General features: G+C 38.6%; 1 protein-coding gene across 7 annotated transcripts in view; it reads left to right on the plus strand.

Annotated features, from left to right (window-relative positions):
• The window catches only part of lyst (lysosomal trafficking regulator), a 76,866-nt gene extending 63,494 nt beyond the window's left edge, over positions 1-13,372 (plus strand). For all 7 annotated transcript variants that reach the window (XM_007551502.2, XM_016671142.1, XM_016671145.1 and 4 more), the window contains 16 exons: positions 806-861; positions 934-1,086; positions 1,462-1,706; positions 1,846-1,912; positions 1,999-2,155; positions 3,191-3,331; positions 3,422-3,639; positions 4,483-4,713; positions 6,122-6,311; positions 6,388-6,524; positions 7,409-7,507; positions 8,724-8,863; positions 8,944-9,041; positions 9,146-9,302; positions 10,137-10,208; positions 10,297-13,372. In XM_007551502.2, the coding sequence (XP_007551564.1) occupies positions 806-861; positions 934-1,086; positions 1,462-1,706; positions 1,846-1,912; positions 1,999-2,155; positions 3,191-3,331; positions 3,422-3,639; positions 4,483-4,713; positions 6,122-6,311; positions 6,388-6,524; positions 7,409-7,507; positions 8,724-8,863; positions 8,944-9,041; positions 9,146-9,302; positions 10,137-10,208; positions 10,297-10,435 (2,300 nt within the window). In that variant the 3' untranslated portion in view covers positions 10,436-13,372. The remainder of the gene's footprint in view (positions 1-805; positions 862-933; positions 1,087-1,461; positions 1,707-1,845; positions 1,913-1,998; positions 2,156-3,190; positions 3,332-3,421; positions 3,640-4,482; positions 4,714-6,121; positions 6,312-6,387; positions 6,525-7,408; positions 7,508-8,723; positions 8,864-8,943; positions 9,042-9,145; positions 9,303-10,136; positions 10,209-10,296) is intronic.
• Positions 13,373-14,164: the final 792 nt, after the last annotated feature.

Below are 14,164 nucleotides of genomic sequence, written 5' to 3' on the forward strand. Positions count from 1 at the left end.
CTGCAAAAAATCCTATCAAGTATTTTTGGTTCAGCTTCCAATGCAAATATCTTAGTACATGTGAAATAAAACAAAACAAATAGGAGCTTGCTTAGAGTCAGTAATTCATTGATATTAATGAAAAAGTATTGATCCACTGGCAGATTATTCACTTATAAAATGGCAAAGATGTCTTATGTTAAGTATTTGCATTTCCATTACAAATGTGCACAAATCTTTGTCGAAAAAACACAATTTTGAGATTTCTGTCTCCATTAACCCTTCCAGACTGAACGGATCAGTGATGATTCAGCCAAGTTTGCAGCACTGTAATTCCTCGACACTTTGTCCTATCTGAAAAATTACAACAGTTTCTGAAAGGCGAGACGTTGCGCTTTCCAGGCGATATCGGGTTATTACGGTAATTTCACCCCCGCCATAGCAGGCAGTGAAATTAATCTGAGTGGCGCTCTTTTCATAGATGGTAAATTGTGAAAATAACTTTCTAGATGTTGACAGTTCCAGTTGTTATGGATAAATGGGCAAATATATTTATTCACAGGACTTTTAAAGAACAGCGTACAATTAAAGTAAGCAAAAATATCCAGGCAGAGATTTGAAACTTAGGCCTTAAATGGTTAAATAAGAAATTAAATTAAAATCATGTGTGAAAAGTTATCTATAAGTTGTTTTTGTCTTATTTCAAGTGTTCTAAGATGTCTGCAATGGAAAGTAGACAAAAAATAATTGTTAAGACTTGGTGGTTTTGCAGTGCAGGTACCGACACAAAGAGTAAGCTTTCACTGAATCCAACTCTTCTCTTCAGGGAAGTCTGGGATGTACTTTGTGGAGGACAACGCCGCTGATGCTCATGACAGCCAGGTAAACGGCTGAGTTAGTGGATCGATGCTCAGCTGACTCGCTCATATCTAAACGTGTTTCTTGTTTGAACAGATCCTTCAGGGCGAGACGGAGGCTCCGTCTTTCTCTTGGACGTACGAGGAAATCAAAGAGGTGCACAAGCGATGGTGGCAGCTGAGAGACAACGCGGTGGAGATATTTCTGACCAACGGCAGGACGTTGCTGTTAGCCTTTGACAACACCAAGGTGATGCAGAAATTTTTCAAATGAAATAAAACTCAAAGGGATTTAGTCGAGAACATTTACTTTTCAAATACCAGAAGAATTTTAAATTTTTCCTGCATAATTCAAAACAAACAAGGTTGTGTTCACTTTTCGCCTTAATTAATAAATATAAATGAATGAATACTAATTTCACCTGTGTTTATAGAGGTTTAATCTTTAAAATCCAGAATCTCATTTGCAAGAGAGACCTGCTTTGATAAAACAAAACAAAACAAAAAAATTACAAACACACCAACAATACAAGTAGTAAGAAATTTGCCTAAATTAAATAAGCTTTATAAACAAGAGCAAGTTTCTCTTTTTGTCTTAAAAACTGTTTGTACTTCCTGGGTTTAGTTTCGGGATGACGTCTACCACAACATCCTGACCTCTGACCTTCCCAACCTGCTGGAGCACGGGAACATCTTGGCGCTCACCCAGCTGTGGAGCTCCGGTCAGATCACAAACTTTGAGTACCTGACGCACCTCAACAAACACGCGGGCCGCTCGTTCAACGACCTCATGCAGTACCCGGTGTTCCCCTTCATCCTCAGCGACTACGTCAGCGAAACCATCGACCTGCAGGACGCAAACATCTACAGGTCGGCTTACGTCTTGCATAATGGCTAATGGAAAACCATTATCTTGTATGTTTGTGTGGGTGTTGTGCATTTAGTTAAATTCTTGTTGATTTAAAGACTTTCAGCTCATTTGTTCTCTGCTCACATTTTTGATTTGCAGGAATTTAAACAAACCCATTGCAGTTCAGTCGAAAGAAAAAGAGGATCGCTACGTTGATAACTACAGGGTAAGGCTTTGACGTTTTCTTTTCTTCAGGGTTTGCTGGATGTTTTTGTGAGAAAGCGCGTCTATGTGTTTGTGTTTCCTGCGCAGTACCTGGAGGAAGAGTACAAAAAGGGGATTCGTGAGGACGACCCCATGCCTCCCGTCCAGCCTTACCACTACGGCTCACACTACTCCAACAGCGGCACGGTTCTGCACTTCCTGGTCCGAATGCCGCCGTTCACCAAGATGTTCCTCGCCTACCAGGGTCAGTTTGGCTCTAAACTTTTCTGAACTTTAAAGAGACACAAAACAGAGTTCAGCATTTTGGTTTTATGGTTCATGATTAATAAAAAATATATATGTTTACAGTGGATTTTAAAAACTGTCAGGCTGGTTGTGATGTAAAAATGTGAAACCATCGAAACCAATTTATTTTTCCACCTGAAATATGACATTTATCCTGAGCAATTTTTCAAAAAAATACAAATTTGTGGCAGCAAGAAATATAGAAATAAAATAAAAAAGACGCTAATTAAGACTTTGCTGAAGTAACCCAAGTGAGCAGATTGGCTCACTTGGGTTCTTTAGTTCAGTTTTTTGTCTTTATAAAAAAGGTTTTTTTATCTGCACAACAAAATCAACACAATATTTTAATAAAATAAAGAATCTAAGAGTTGCTATAAGTCATTATAGCTCTGAAAAATAAAATCTAGCTCTGTACTTTGAAAAAAAAGAAAAATCCCATTTATGAGTTGATTTCAGTATCTTGTCTAATAAATAAACAAAGTCAGCTAAGAATGTGTGTTATAACAATATATACATATTTACAGACAAAGAAAAATGAATAACTTAAATAAGTGAACAAATTATTTGTGAGAACATCGCGTTTAAAGTTTATAAACGGCCTAGCTGAAGTCCAGAACCAAAATAAGAGAAAGATCTGGAGAACTTTAGCAAAAATAATTAGCATCACCAAGTTAAAATGTGGATCTCGTAGAAATCAATAGAAGGAAACTGGACGATAAAAATCTGAGGCGGTTCAAGTATTAACGTGAAGGCATAATTGCAGAATACTTTCCTTCCTCTGAAAAAGAAGATTTTATTTTTGTGCTTCTCTCTGATGATGGACACTTTTTCAGTTTTAGTTTTTTAAATCATCTCTCTCTCCCTCTCTCTCTTCTGATCTTCCTTTCATGCGATTGTAAATGTATTCAGCAAGCCGGGTGTTTAAGCTCATGAAAGGAGGTGTGTTCAAGCAGCAGCTTGAATGTTAAATTTCATTTTCTTTGACCTCAATCAGATCAGAGCTTTGATATCCCGGACCGGACGTTTCACTCCATGAACACAACGTGGCGTCTGTCCTCCTACGAGTCCATGACTGACGTGAAGGAGCTCATCCCAGAGTTTTTCTACCTCCCGGAGTTCCTGGTCAACAGGGAAGGTGATTATTTTCCTTACTTTTTTGCCACTTTATTACCACAAAAGTTGTCATTTATGTCGTTAACTAGACACATTGCTTATGACGGCGCAGGTTTTGATTTTGGGGTTCGTCAGAATGGCGAGAGGGTGAATCACGTGAATTTACCTCCGTGGGCTCGCAACGACCCGCGCCTGTTCATCCTGATCCACCGGCAGGCCCTGGAGTCGGAGCACGTCTCCCAGACGCTGTGCCAGTGGATCGACCTGGTGTTCGGGCTCAAGCAGAAGGGCAAAGCGGCGGTGCACGCCATCAACGTCTTCCACCCCGCTGTAAGGAACAAACACACCACAAAATCCTACGATTGTTAGTCTGATTTCTGGAGCAGAGATTTTAGACACTTGAAATAAGACAAAACTAACATTCAAGTTACTTTTCAGCAAGATATGGGAGTTTATTTAAGTCAGTAATTTAAAAAATACTAATTTGACTAGTATTTTTCAATATAAATGAATTGTTTACTTAACTCAAGCTCCTATATCACAGGTGTCAAACTCAAGGCCCGGGGGCCAAATCTGGCCCACCATAGCTTTTTATGTGGCCCTCTAGACTCCGAACTGCATCAAAAAGTCCTTCCAGATTTTCACAAATCTGCAGAATTCACACAAAATTAACAAGTCTTCACTTTTTTTTCGGATTTTACTGCAAATTTTCTCGAAATTGGTCCAAAACATTGAGTTTTGGACCAATTTTGCCTTACTTGATGTCAAGTTATAGTCTGTGATTGATAAGGTGAGTGATAAAAAGTTACATTTAACGTCATACATTAACGCAAATATCAACATTTCTAAATTGGCGCCACAAAATCTGTCATTTTGATTGCAGAAACCACTAAGACAATCATAAAATCCTGGAGGAACAGCTATTTATTGATACTTTAGCAGTTTAATTGGTTTTATCAATACATTGTGGCACAACCGGCCCTTTAAGAACATTCAGATTTTTGATACGGCTCAAATTGAAAATTAGTTTGACACCCCTGTCCTATATCTTGCTGAAAAGTTACTTGTAAGTTAGTTGTGTCTAAAAACACTTGGTAATTTTTTGAGTTTTTGCAGTGTGTTCTGCTTGAGAATCGATTTATCATGTTGCCAATATGTGCGTTGTTCCTCCAGACTTATTTTGGCATGGACGTGTCGGCTGTGGAAGACCCGGTTCAGCGACGGGCATTGGAGACGATGATCAAGACGTACGGCCAGACGCCCAGGCAGCTCTTCAGCGCCACTCACATCAGCAGAACCGCCCCGAAGCTCATGATGGAGGGAGAGCTCCCAGCAGCCATGGGGCTCCTGGTTCAGCTCGCCTTCAGGGAGACGCGAGAACACGCGAAGGAGATCGTCTGCCCGGTAAAGTTCCCATAAATGCAAAACTGAAGAGCAGATGGAAAGTCATTCATCGCAAATGGAATCTGAAAAGTGTGGCGTACATTTGGATTTACTCAGATACCACTGATCCAGTTGAACCGATTGATTTCGGTCGTCACTTACATAGTAAAGTGAGTCCATCTTAATGTAATCTATTAAGTATTGATCAGTTTAAGTCGTGTTTGTGGAGGGAAGGGACCACAGCTGCCTGCGAATACTTTAGTCCCCTTTAAAAACACTTAAAACCGCCCATTTTAATAGTTCAAATATACGTTAATATGCATTGATACACATATTTGAAACCATGTTGTGAAATAATACCTTTTTATTGGTCTTACAGAGTTTGAAAGCAAATTAATTTTTTCTCTTAATTTTAATACGTTTGAGTAAAATTGTGACTTTTTTCTGCTGATATTATGAATTATTAATTCCATAAAGGGGACAATGCGTATTAATCAAAATGAATACATCATATAAATATGCCAGATTTATCCAAAGAGCAAATTTTTACAGGTTAAATAACATTAAATCACAATGAGTCGCATCTAACGTGCAGAACAACATACATAATCTATGATTTATGATAGAATTCAATATAGAGATAAAAGTAGTGTGATTTACAGTGAACATTTTGTATAAAAATAAAAATATTGACTATATTCTCAGAATCCAATAAAAATTCACAGCCTGTTTCTAATACTCCGTTGTCCACAGAAGGGTCGATCGTACGACGGCGTATTAAGGCCAATGCAGATAAAAAAAAAAAGCAGTAAATTTGAGCAAATAAATTTAAAAAATTGAGAATAATTTCTAGAAGAAGCAAGGAAATTTCTGATCTTGAAAAATCCAGAATTTATTAGACACAAACTCAGAAATTTTTAGATTTAATTTCAGAAAATTTCTTTTGAAAAAATGAAAATTTTTGAATTTCAAATGTCTACAATTTTCAAATTTCGGAACTTCTCTGAACGTCAAAAATCGAAAATTTTGTACACTAAAGTCGACTTTTGAAGCACTTTCTGAGGTGAAACTAAAAAAGTTCTGAGTTTTTTTTCTAGCAAATTATCAACCTTTCAGGAATTTGCAAGGTTTTCATAAAAAGATTTCTGAGATTGATCTCAAAGTTTTTGAGATTTTGGGGGGGAAATTTCTAGTGCAAATATCTTCTTGCACTTTTTTTTTTCTTTCTAAAATGACCCTAGTACACCCTTGTACAATTTTGATTAAAGCTATTTTTTGAAAACATCTTTTGTGATTTGTATTTTCTGTTTTCAGAAGGGAAAACAAGAAAAAAAATTATTAAAAATGGATGAAAGTAATTTGAGATTTGGCGTTATCGCCCGCTCATAGTCAGTTGGTGTGAAGCATTCCTCCTCCTCATCTTCCTCAGAGCCCGCTGCCCTGGATCAAAGGTCTGAAGTGGGGCGAGTACGTCGGCTCGCCGTCTGCTCCAGATCCGGTGGTGTGTTTCAGTCAGCCGCACGGAGAGCGGTTCGGATCCCTGCTGGCCCTGCCGACCCGCGCCATCTGCGGTCTGTCCCGCAGCTTCTGCCTCATGATGATCTACAGCAAGGAGCAGGGTGAGGAAGAGTCGCAGCGCGCGTCAGGACTCGAACCGCAGCATCCGCCTGACGCCTCGCTCTCTCTGCTCCTCAGGTGTGCGCAGCATGCACAGCACAGACATCCAGTGGTCGGCCATCTTGAGCTGGGGCTACGCCGACAACATCCTGAGGCTGAAGAGCAAGCAGAGCGAGCCGCCCATCAACTTCATTCAGTGTTCACAGCTCCACCAGGTACACAAAAACTCAGAATAATCAGGATTACAGATTACATTTCATACATTATATTATAAATTACATTTTATAACAAAGATCTTCCGTTTCTTATTAGATAGTAAACCAATATAATGCATAGGAAGAGTATTTTTATTGGTTTTACACATCAATTATTTTCAACAAAATCAGACTTTTTTTGACAAAACGCTTTAAAGTAAATAATGTCAAATAGGAATGTAACATGAAATATATAGTATTTTCTTTAAAAACTACAAGTATGTCATCAAAAAGATAAGACTAAGACTACACTTTAGTTATTAAAAACTATATAGAAATAATACGTAATATATGGATGTTTCACTCTTTTGTTGTTTTTAGAAATCCTAGAAATCCGTTCTGATCAACAAAATCTGGGTTTTTTGACATCAAAAATTACAAAAGCATTTAAAAGTCTAAGTGAAAACTAAAATATAGAAAATAATGGCAAATAGAAATATGTAACATAAAATATAATGGGGTTTTTTTAAGTATAGCATACAAAGATTATTTATTATTAATTTTAAAAAATTATATAAATAATATATGGATACTTTATCCTTTTTTTATTGTTATATTAGGTTTTCCAATGGATTCAACTTACTTTGATAAAATAATTAAATAGTTATTTTACTATAATAAAAACTAAATATAATTAAATGGTTTGGTTTAAGTGAGATTAAGTGAATTCCTAGTAGATGATAACCATTAATAATAACCATTATTAATGGTAAATGTAACATTTATCACTGGGTTTTAAACGTACTCATCAAAATCAGTTGTGTTTGATTGTTTATTATTATTTTTTTTTCACACCGCTGACGAGCCAACAAACATGGAGGTTTCTCACTTCCTGTCTCCTCCAGGTGACCAGCTGCGCCTGGGTTCCCGATGGCTGCCAGCTATTTACGGGCAGCAAGTGCGGAGTCATCACCGCCTACAGCAACCGCTTCACCAGCACCACAGTAGGTTTCCATGGCGATGTCCCCCACTAACCTTCCTCCTCCGCACGAACGCCCATCGCGTCCCCCATCCCCTCCTTTCTCTTTAGACGGCCTCTCTGTGCTCAAACGCTCGGCTTCATTAGTCACATCACTGCTGCCCTTGAAACACATTTCAGCGAGTTTCTAAGTGGGATTAGGGGTCCTGCAGTTCACTCATCAGAGAGGCCTTCAGACTTGCATCAGCGCCCGATACTATGTGGAGGTTTCCTGTTTCTGTGTGTCTGAAGGGCTTTTCAGCACTAGATCGCTTGCAGAGCCTTGTTGAATTTTGATTAATGGAGTCATTTTTCAGGGAAGAAGTAAAAAATACAAATAAAAAAATCTGATACTGAGCTGAGTTACAGACGCTGCATGATCTGTTATCGTGTTAAAGAGTAGCTAACTCCACCCCTGACAAGTTTTAAAAAATACCAGCAAACTGGGCGGAGCCAATCACCTAGTGTCGGAAAAAATAAAACCCAGTCTTTCTCAAACTGTGGATCTCGTCCGTGGGCGCCCCCTAATGGCCCGCGAGGTACTGCATGTAAATGACCGTTTATTTGCCGTGATGTCAGCTCAAAGTGCGACGCTACAGCTAGCTTAAAAAAGGACTGTGTTGAAAATAATGATGGAAAATTGGCTTAAAACCAGGTTGCTCAAAATAAAAGCTACAGATACCGGTGGAAAGAAAACAACTCCAGGAATATGATATAATCAGAGGAAGCTAAAAGGTATTTCTGGTTTAGTTTCTAGAGCAAATATCTTGTTACCCTTGAAACAACAAAACTAGCTTAAACGTAACTTTTAAGGAACTCACTGCTTGCTGTAATGGCATTACTCCTTTCAGTGTTTTCCATTTTTGTCACCAAAGTTTCTCATAAACCAGAGAAAGCGATAGAATTGTTGCTTTCTTTGACATCAGTGTCTGAAATGTCACTAAATATATCTACAAGTTGGCGACAATGGTACCGTTTTAAACAAATAGATATAGCATTCAACTGCAGTGGCACTGTTTGACCCAAAGAGGGCAGCACTGAGACGCAGAACTAAACAAACTTACACAAAAATTTTAAAATTTGCATAGAAACATAAATATGAAACTTTAAATAACTGAATTAAATATTTATCTGCAAAAAAACAAACAAACAAAAAAAACAGTTAATTAGCGGATAAGTTGCACTTTATTTTTATTTTACAGCCGTCAGAGATGGAGGTGGAGTCTCAGGTTCACCTGTACGGACACACAGGAGAAGTCACCAGCCTGTTTGTGTGCAAACCCTACAGCATCCTCATTAGTGTCAGCAACGACGGCACCTGCATCCTCTGGGACCTCAACAGGTCAGCGTGGTTTTAAAAGTAAAAGCAAGCCTCAAGTTTGTTTAGTCTCTGAACTCTTTCTTTTTATTTTTTTATTCCAGACTCTGTTACGTTCAAAGCCTCACAGGTCACAAAAGTCCAGTGACGGCCGTCTCTGCGAGCGAAACCACGGGTGACATCGCTACAGTCTGTAACTCTGGTGAGACCCGATTGTTCAGCGACGTCGGTGTGTTGCTTCACAGATGAGTCTGGAATCATTGGTTCTCTTCATTTTTATTTTATTTTATTTTATTTGGCTTGCAGAGGGTGGAGGAAGCGACCTCCGCTTGTGGACGGTGAACGGAGACCTGATTGGTCACGTCCACTGCAGGGAGACCATCTGCTCCGTGGCGTTCTCCAACCAGCCGGAGGGCGTCTCCGTCAACGTCATTGCTGGCGGTCTGGAGAACGGCGTCGTCAGGTAATGAAGCAGATCCATGTGGCGAAAATCTGTAAAAAATAACATTTATAAATGCAGAGGGTTAATCCACCAATTCAGTTTTTAATTTGGAGTATTTGTTAATTAAGTTAATTTTTGTCTTTTGATGTTTTAATTTTTTGGAAAATCTGGATTATTTCGGGGTGATGTCAGCACATCAAAGGCAGCCATCTTGATTCACGAGGGTTTTTAGCACCTTCTGTTTATTTGGACTTTGAATTCAGGTCAACTCTGTGACAATATATAAGGATCATGCTGAGATCTTTTTTTTTAAGTCTTAATGTTACAAGAATGCAGTTGGATTAATATCAGACAGAATAAAGTCATATGATAAAATAATCTAAATAATATGAGAATGCAGTCATAATATTACCAGAATAAAGTCATAATATTTGGAGAATGAAGTAGTAACTATATAAGAACTCCTTTTTTCTCATTAAATCAACTTTTTTCTTGTAATTTTAAGATGTTCTTCTAGTAAATATGTCTGCCCACCTTTCCCCCATATGGGGCCCACCTACGCATGCTGGCAGGGATTCCATCTTTTTTCCGCTAATATTCTTGTAAATAAACAAAAATTCTCATAGCCTCCATCTGACAACTCAGAGAAGGGAGGATTGAAATAAATGCTATTTTTTAAATATTTCCCAAGTCATTCATAATTTCTGTATTAGGAAAAAAGGTGAGTAAAATCAGATGGATGTACAATTGAATTGAAATTATTTTTTAGTATTTTTTATGTAAAGTGCCCCAAGGTGACACCTGTTGTGAACTGGCGCTATTTAAATAAATTTAATTGAATTTTCTTCCGTCCAGGTTGTGGAGCACTTGGGATTTGAAACCAGTCAGAGAAATCACCTTCCCCAAGTCAAGCAAACCCATCATCAGGTAATTAAGCACCACGGCGATCTTCCACCTCCTGTTTCCTTCATAAATGCGTTGCTGATGCGCGTCTCGTCTCTCCTGGCGACCGCAGCCTGACGTACTCGTGCGACGGCCACCACCTCTACACGGCCAACAGCGAGGGGACGGTGATGGCGTGGTGCCGACGGGACCAGCAGCGCATGAAGCTGCCCATGTTCTACTCCTTCCTGAGCAGCTACGCGGCCGGCTGAGCGAGTCTGATGTTTACCGCTGTCCACTTCCCAGCGAGATCGCCTTCCTGCTGCTCCTCCTCATCCTCCTCCCTCTGCTCCTGTCTGCACTGACGGGGAGGAAAGGACGCGTCAGCATGGCGTCCGCCTCTCCGAACCCGCCCTGACTTTTAAATAACTCCATCCCCAGCTGAGCAAACGCTACCACACCCAGCATTAAGAGAACAAGATGAAGCGAGCGTTATGTGTAAATAGATTTATATTTATAAAGTGAAATACTGGAGGAGTGAACAAATCTTCAGCTGCAACAGACACTATCTCCTCCTCTTTTTTTTTTTTTTTTTTTTTTAAACTGTTTTCCATTTTATTGTATTTTTTTCGTTCTGTTGTATCTGTTCCTGGGTACGCTGCTATTGTCTGAGCAAAGCCGGAACCAAAAAGTGTGAAGAGCCCCCTTCCCCCCGCCGCCCCTCCGTGTCTCTCGCCTCGCTGCTGACAGATTCCTGCCAGAGCTGGAGCGTGTCGTGCTGACGCCGCGGTTTCCTCTCTTTGTGCCTGACACCGGGAGGCGTCCCGCTCTGCGTGAGGCGGCTGTCGGCCCCGCTCTGGTCTGAACAGCGGTGTCACGGCCCGGCCCGCCTCGTTCTGCGGCCCGGCTCAGAGGAGGAACCGCAGGGGAGACGGGATGCCATGAATTGCACCTTGTGCTGCCTGTTGTTCTGTGCTACTTCTGCATGCCAGGATGATGCTGACCTTAACTTTCTGAATGCAGAGATGACATTTCCAGTCATGAGCTCGCCGTCTTAACGCCTACCTGGGCTGCACATGTCTTTTTGCGTTTAGTAAACCTCATATTTATGTATTTATTTAAAACTGAAGCTCATATGCCATATTTTTTTTTGTTTTTTGTTTTTTTTGCTGGATTTAACTGTTAAAAAAAGCCACACTGCAAAAACACAACAGCATTTTTGTTTGATTTCTACCTCAAATATCTTTTTCCATGTTATAGGTAAAATAATCTGCCAGTAGAACTAGAAGGCATTTGCTGAAACGTTGAAAAATTACTATGCTTGAAATGAGATAAAAATAATATATTTGCTCTAGAAACCAGATGAAAAACACTTGGTAGGATTTTGTGTTTTTGCAGTGTACTTTCAGTCCTTTGCTCTGAAACTCAGAGAGCATTAAATGCTTACGGAGGAGAACCAGAATTTGATCTGATTCTAGACCCGGGCCGGCATGATGATGACCTGGAAGAGAAATATCGAGATTTTAAGGGTTTTACAAGAAAGTAGAACAAAAATAACATGATTTATTTGAATTTTATTTAAAACAGAGAAGCTGCTGCTGCTAAAAGTAAAATATTGCACATTACTAGAGATACACCGATCAGTCAACCAGAGATTAGAATCAGCTTTAATCATTTTTTGCTTTATTTATTAAATGCATCCAATCTGAGCGATCTCACTATTTTCAGTTTACAAACTCTAAAGAAACATTCAGTAGCTGAATAAAAATATAATGAATTAATGCATAAATCTAGTAATCATGCTTTATAACTGTGACCTCTAACTAAAACCTTTTCTTCTTTTCTTCTTTTCTTTTATACTTCGTCTTCCTTAAAATCCAAATTAATTGAATTTTTTATTAGCAGATGAGATCTTAAATCAGGAAATTGGCGTCTTAGCCAGAGAAAAATAACTAAGAATAAAATCTGTATAAGGTTACTGTTTTGGTAAAAATGCAGGATAAACTACCTGCCAAATTTAGTTCGATGTTTCGGAGTTAGTCAGGCTATCAGCTCCTGTGTATTCTCCTGAAATGAGTTACTGTAGATATAACAGGCGCAGGAGGATCCTCTGTTTTCACTCCACGACTCTTTGTGTTTTCTGTAACATCTCCAGTTTCTCTCTCTGATCCTTTCAGTCAGCTGACCGGCAGTGTGCAGCAACAGGCAGGGGAGGGGCAGCTCTGTGTGGCTTTACTCTGCCATCTTTTTCAGATGGCTTTAAAATACAGTATGACTTAACGTCATTGCAGTAATGTTTTTAAACCGTAACCATGGTAACAATAATTGGTCCTTGTTAGGCCCTTTTTAGCGTTAACAATGGGAGTTTCAGATGGAAGATGATGTTGAGGTTTTTCTCAGACTTTGTAAACACTACACTGATCAATCAAAGGTCAAAATGACAGGCCTTTTGACCTTTGAACCCACCAGAAGATCCACACGTCTTCGCTCTACATTCCCACCAGACTCGCTGCACTTACATGTTGGCTGTCTTTAAGCCGAATATTTGTCAGAAGCACTTTTTGTTTGTTTGTTTGTTTGTCAGAGTAGCAAGAATAATCTGTGGTCTCAATGTGAGCAGGGGCTGTGATTCAATGCTGCACATAAATAAATACCTGGAAGCAATATCTCACTCACAAGAAATGTCTTATTTTATTATTTTTAGAGCTCCTGAAAAACAACTCCTGCCTCTGTGTTGAATGCAGCATGAAGGAAAAATGCCTCACAGGTTGATTTGTCTTAGAGAAAGGGAAGTCTTCTTCATTAATCATCATTCCTTCGTCTTACTTTACCTGAGTGACTCTTGGGGAAAGTGTCACGTTGTTTTGCTTGTTTACCGTCTCGAACGCTTATCTACAAATCCTCCGTCTTCTCCTTTGCATCAAAGTGTTTTGTTTTTCAGTTTCTAATTTGTTTTGTTACGCGAGAGGAAGTCAAATAAGGCTGCGTGTGACAAAAGAAAGTTTTATTTTTCCTGTTAATAACTTAAGCTATGCATAATTTAAGATCAATGTCTTAGTTTGTATTGTGTTTTTTTGTGCAGATTGGCATATGGCTGTGTTGTTTTTCTTCTTTTTTTTTGGTGTACATATGTGCGTGTCTGAATGAACAAACCAAGTGATAAATATTATAAATATATAAATATATATATATAAATATCTGAAGACGTATGACGACACCTTGTTTTTATTGTGTCCATTTCTATGCATGAAGAACAAGAACGAGAAAATTAACTGATTTATTGACACTGCCTTTAAAAACTCTAAATTTGCTTTGAACAAAAAAAACAAACAAAAAAAAAACAAGTAGAACAAATCCAACCTTTAATTTAGTACTTGTAGTGTTTGGTGTATTATGCAAAATTCAGATTTAGCACGATTTTGTATTTACATTTGGGTTTCTAGGCGTTTATTGTGCTGTTATTGTGAAGATTTTCTTAAAAGAATTCAGATTTATCATAGCAACAATCTAAAATTATGTATACCATTTCCTGCCTACTGTTGGTTTCATGAGAGCATCAATAAATGTGAAAATATGATGATTAAATACAGGGCAATATTTTATGTAGAGATTCGGTTGCAGTGATATGAAGTTGCCTAAAAATGACCAAAAAGAAGTTGTAAATACTTTTGTAATCATCTCTTTAGTCAATATCATGATAAATTACACAAAATATTGTGATATGATTTGAAGAACACATTGCCAGCTCCTAACATAGATATATATTTTATCATTTTAGCAAAAGTTATTAGGAGCCATTGTTTTGGAATAGTCAAAAGGATGGATAGCAATAAAAACTTGAGGCGATTCTGTGACGTAATAAAGGATTGAGATTGGGAAAATACACCATGTACCATCTGTGGTGCTGTGGGCTGGCTCTCTTAAAAGTTGATAGCGATCCAAAATAAACTAAATCGACATAAAAGTGGTTCATCAGACACTAAATCCGCTTTCTTTCTCAG

Source organism: Poecilia formosa, unplaced genomic scaffold, assembly GCF_000485575.1.
Source record: "Poecilia formosa unplaced genomic scaffold, Poecilia_formosa-5.1.2 Scaffold42, whole genome shotgun sequence".
In the NCBI taxonomy this organism is placed as follows: domain Eukaryota; kingdom Metazoa; phylum Chordata; class Actinopteri; order Cyprinodontiformes; family Poeciliidae; genus Poecilia; species Poecilia formosa.